General features: G+C 44.3%; 1 protein-coding gene across 3 annotated transcripts; it reads left to right on the top strand.

The window, feature by feature from the left end:
• The first annotated feature begins 212 nt into the window (after positions 1–212).
• Positions 213–2,559, top strand: LOC121998328 (protein IQ-domain 26-like). Of its 3 annotated transcripts, none has more exons than XM_042553204.1 (4): positions 213–649; positions 1,026–1,420; positions 1,723–1,929; positions 1,996–2,559. In XM_042553204.1, the coding sequence occupies exons 2-4, from the start codon at positions 1,055–1,057 to the stop codon at positions 2,515–2,517; spliced, it is 1,095 nt and encodes a 364-aa protein (XP_042409138.1). In that variant the 5' UTR covers positions 213–649; positions 1,026–1,054; the 3' UTR covers positions 2,518–2,559. The 3 variants fall into 3 exon arrangements, with proteins under 3 accessions (XP_042409138.1, XP_042409139.1, XP_042409137.1); XM_042553205.1 differs by lacking the exon at positions 213–649 and adding an exon at positions 688–925; XM_042553203.1 differs by lacking the exon at positions 213–649 and having other exon boundaries at positions 940–1,420.
• The last annotated feature ends 2,042 nt before the right edge of the window (positions 2,560–4,601 follow it).

Raw genomic sequence — 4,601 nt, 5'->3', positions numbered from 1 at the left:
GGCCGAGAAAGAAGAACACGTTGCCACTTGCCAAACAATTTCCCTCATAAATGAGTTTTGACCCAAGGAATTTTTTACTGAATGATTGGAGAAGAATCCGGCGAAGTTAACCCGAAGGATCCGCTTCCTTGGCATTTAGGATCGATTACATCACGAAACCGTAATCAAACTTCGTTTTTTTTTTCCTTTCAGAAAATTCCTTCCTCTTCTTCTCTCCGGATTCTCCGCCGCCAAAACCACTCTATTTCAAACAGAGCGGAGGCGACGACGGCGTTGCTGCGAGAAAAGAGGAAGCTTTCTCTGCTTTCCTTTCCGGAGTCCTTACCCGAGCAGAGGAGGCTGCGCCTCGCTTTTCCCTTCTTCAATTCTTCCTCTTTTCCCGCTCTTCATTTTGGTACGTAGTCCACGCACTCAACGAGCAGCTCCTTGAATGTGAGCGGTAGCCACGGCACATGCCGTGCGGATGATTGAGGGCAAATAAATGCAGCGAGAGGGGAGTTATCGAGACTGTCGGCGTCTAAATATTTCAAACGGATAGATTTCTCGTTATAAAATTGAGAGGAAGACGCGACGCGAGCGTTTAGAACTGCGAGGTTTTCTTTGATCTCGCCTCTGTCGCTTCGCAGAGACATCTGGAGCTCATACAAACGTAGGAATCCGAGCATTTAGTTTTCAGCTCCGAATTGATTCAAAAATATATTGTGTTTTTTTTTGGTCTTTGTAATGGAGATATGCGCGTTTTACCTCGGATCTGACAGAATTCGATCAAGTGGAAGGGTGGTGGGGGAATGCAAAGTGAAGTTCTTTGTCTTCTAATGCCGTTCTTTAAACTTTGCAGATGCTTGCTTTTGATCTTTGCATTACTTTTATCTTCTCTCTTTTGAGTTTTACCACTTGAAAGAGAGGGAGGGGTTCATTATTTGAGGTTTAGTTTTTCTCAAGATTTGAATTTATTCTTGATTGCGATGATTACTTTTATCTTCTCTCTTTATAACATCAACGTGGCTCTTCTTTTCTTTCCTCAGGATCGTGATTGATTTCCGGCGGCTGGGAAATGGGCCGGGCGGCGCGGTGGTTCGGCAACCTCTGGAGTGGGAGTAAGGAGAAGAAGGAGGCCAAGGACTTCTCCAGCTACGATCGCGGCGAGGCGAGAGTGGAAAGGAAAAGGTGGAGCTTTCGCAAGTCGTCGCTGGACTCCGGCGACGCGACGCTCGGCCAGAACTCCGCCACGGCGGCTGCCATCGAGGCGGCGTGGTTCAAGTGCTTCTACGCCGAAACCAAGAAAGAGCAGAGCAAGCACGCGATTGCAGTTGCCGCCGCATCTTCTGTTGCGGCGCGTCTCCCCGAAAACAGAGCTGCGCTGGTCGGCTCCTACGAGTCGGCGGCTTTACGGATTCAAACAGCTTTCAGGGGCTACTTGGTAGTGAATCTTCTCATTGCATAATCTCACTCCCTTAAAAATTTCCTTTATTTACATATTCTCTCTCTAAAAAAAGTCATATTTAGAAGGATTACTTGTGAAAAATTCTCGCACAGTATTTCAAATCTACGATCTCTTGATTTCTGTTTTTGTCTCCTACTACTTGTTCTTTGCTAAAAAAAAACAGAGCTTTTAATAGCTCTTTATCAAAGTGAATATATCTCCTGAATCGAATTCATTGCTGCCTATTCAATCAACTGTGATTGCTCGATTCTGAAGACTTCAATTCGCATTCTTTGAAGGCAAGAAAAGCACTCAGAGCTCTCAAAGCACTGGTCAAACTGCAAGCTTTAGTCAGAGGGTATCTTGTTCGCAAGCAAGCCGCAACCATTCTCCATGGCATGCAAGCTCTGATCCGAGCTCAGGCCACCGTCCGAGCTCAAAGATCCCGGAATATCATCTCCGACGACAGAAGTTATCTACCGGAGATCCGCCATAGGATATCCTTGGTACGTCGTCAATCCTAATTCTGCTTAGTTATTCAGGACTTTAGCAAATGGTTGCCTTCGTTACAGGAGAGGCTCGATATCGACATTCGAAACCGGCGGCTCTCGGCAGGCATCGACGGCGCCGTGTTCTCCAGAAGCCCAAAGAACGTCGAGGTCGACACGTGGAGTCCAATGCTAAGATCTTGCTGCCGGAACAATCTCTTTGCGGCAGAGGACGACCGCCATTCGTTCACTTCGCCACTTCCATCTCATGTTCCGGCTCGGATCTCGATTCCCAGCCGTCTCCATTTGTCGGAGAACGAGTGGTGGACGACCGGCGAGAGGTGCCGGCTTCCGGCGACAACGCACAGTACGCCACGGTACAGCAACGCCGCGGCTACTCCTAGGAAGTACTGCTCCAGCTCGTCGAGCTCCCCCAACTACATGGTGAACACACAGTCGTCGGCGGCGAAGCTGAGGAAGAGACCGCCGCTGTGTGAGGTGAACCTCAACTCGGCCGGGCCTACCGGTGGGATACAGAAGCCGGCTGTGAAGTTTCACCAGAAAGACGAAGCAAAGGGGGAAATTTACATGCAGAGAATGTGGTAAATCTTGTTTTCTTAATTTAATGCAATGATGGACAATTCTAGGGGGAATTAAGAGGCGATCGATAGCATTAGTGTTCAGTTTGGATCCTTAATTGCACGATCCTATGCTTGTGCATCAAAGCTAGATTCTCAAACAAAGCAAAGCCAAGCAACTCTTCATAAAAATTACTTTTTAACATGAACTACATTTGCTCGCTCCGCATTGAAACTGAATAGTTGACTGTCAGCTGGTAGCTATGGACCATGTCGTCGGATATAATGCTGATGCCCACACCACTACACCAGAGTTATTTCAGTTGGCGTTATCTGGTTCTGTACCAACATCATTTGAACATGATTTGGTGAGGTCGTGATAATGAAATTGCAGTATAAGTTTGAAAAATACAGCAGCATCTCCCGTGCGTGCAGTTTCAGTGGGATGCTGATGCATGCATGAAGCAGGTCGCCTCTCTTTCCGAGCTCCTTTTCAGTAATCATTCGGTTTTTGTTTACGTGATTGTCAGTGTCACAACGAGCTGCTCGAGGAATATTCCTCCCCACTGTTGCAGCACTGTTACTCGATGCCCGCTTCCTTATCCTTTGCCCTCAAAAACCGGAGTTCGAGGATGACGGATCATGATCCGTCACCCTTCCTCACCCTGCGTGCTTCCCACATGCTTTGTCTCAGATTCGATCCTGTTCTTTAATCCAGGAACCTTTCATTCAAACTAAGCTGCCGTTCCAACAGAAAGATCATTAGATTCGATTGGAGTCCACGTGTCGACCGTTGGCGAACAGCTGTTGATAATATTTTTCCTGGTTCGGGGAAGGAGGTGGGCAGATGGTTTAGGGTCCATCTTATCGGCATTTCAAACATCATGTCAGTAAACTATTAGGGGAACAGGAAGCAGCAATAGTTTACCTTTGTGCTTTTGAAATTGTGGTGATTCAAAATTATCATGAATCAGATGTAGTTTTAGTTGCAAAAGTTAATTAATGTAGCTTTTATATGGATTTCTATTTCGTGTGTGTTATCGATTTTCTTTTACATTTCTTTATCTTTATTAGGCAATTAAAATTTTTTACGAAGATGTAGCTTATCTTTATTAGGCAATTAGCAATTAGCAATTAGCAAGTAGCAATATTGATTCGTACGCTATTTGGAAAACACCATGGTGCAAGTGTAACGGTTTTGATGATTACCAAGCATATATGGGTGGAGCCTACTAAGGGCATCTCCAATAGTATATTTAAAAAATAAATTTATTTTTACCGCATTATCTACCATCAAAAGTTATAAATCCACTAAAATTGTCCAAAGAGGCAACAGACACACATAGCCACCCCTGAACTACATATAAATATGCTCAATAAATCAATTAAATGAAGCACTTGCCATGAAATAATCAAGCTGGCTGGGATGTGACATTGGGAGAGTAGCAATTGTAGGCGATATACCGTGGAATATTTAAATCTCGTTCAAACGTATATGATATTTGATTCTGTCTTAGAGTTAAAGAGACGGAAAGTTATGGATGTGATGTTTATGTTGATTTTTTGTGGATTTCACATGGATTTGTAATATAAACTACGTCAGTGTCGAGTCAGGGAAGGGGTCCCCGGTATTGATCCTCCGACACTCAAGTTAGTCACTGACAATGAGGAATGAAGCGGAGAGTAACAAGAAGACTACTGTAGCGTAAACAATGAATATCACATACCTCCGCCGATGCTTCGACCCCCTTTATAGAGAGCTTCGGTAGCACGCTGTTGGGACCGTTGGCCGGCTAGAAGGAGGGTTGAATATTTCTGCACAAAATCAAAACAAATCCTTCTCGGACTTAAAAGAATACTTGTATAAAACAATTAAATAAACTGAAAAAGCAGAGGCTCAGAGGATTTACTTGGTTACAACTGGGGAGGTTGTTAATCCAAGGAATGGACTAACACTAAGGGCATCTCTAATAGTTAAACTTCTTCATAAGCTTTTTTTTTAGTTTCTAATATGCCACATCAATGCCATATCAAAAGTAGAAAAACCTACTATTCTCTCCACAATCAAAAAACCTCCGTACAACTTTTTTTATGGGTCCTACATTACAAATC

The sequence above is a fragment of the Zingiber officinale genome, chromosome 6A (assembly GCF_018446385.1).
Source record: "Zingiber officinale cultivar Zhangliang chromosome 6A, Zo_v1.1, whole genome shotgun sequence".
Lineage (NCBI taxonomy): Eukaryota > Viridiplantae > Streptophyta > Magnoliopsida > Zingiberales > Zingiberaceae > Zingiber > Zingiber officinale.
Note: the sequence above shows the minus strand (reverse complement) of the source record. Positions and strands in the feature narration are given on the sequence as shown.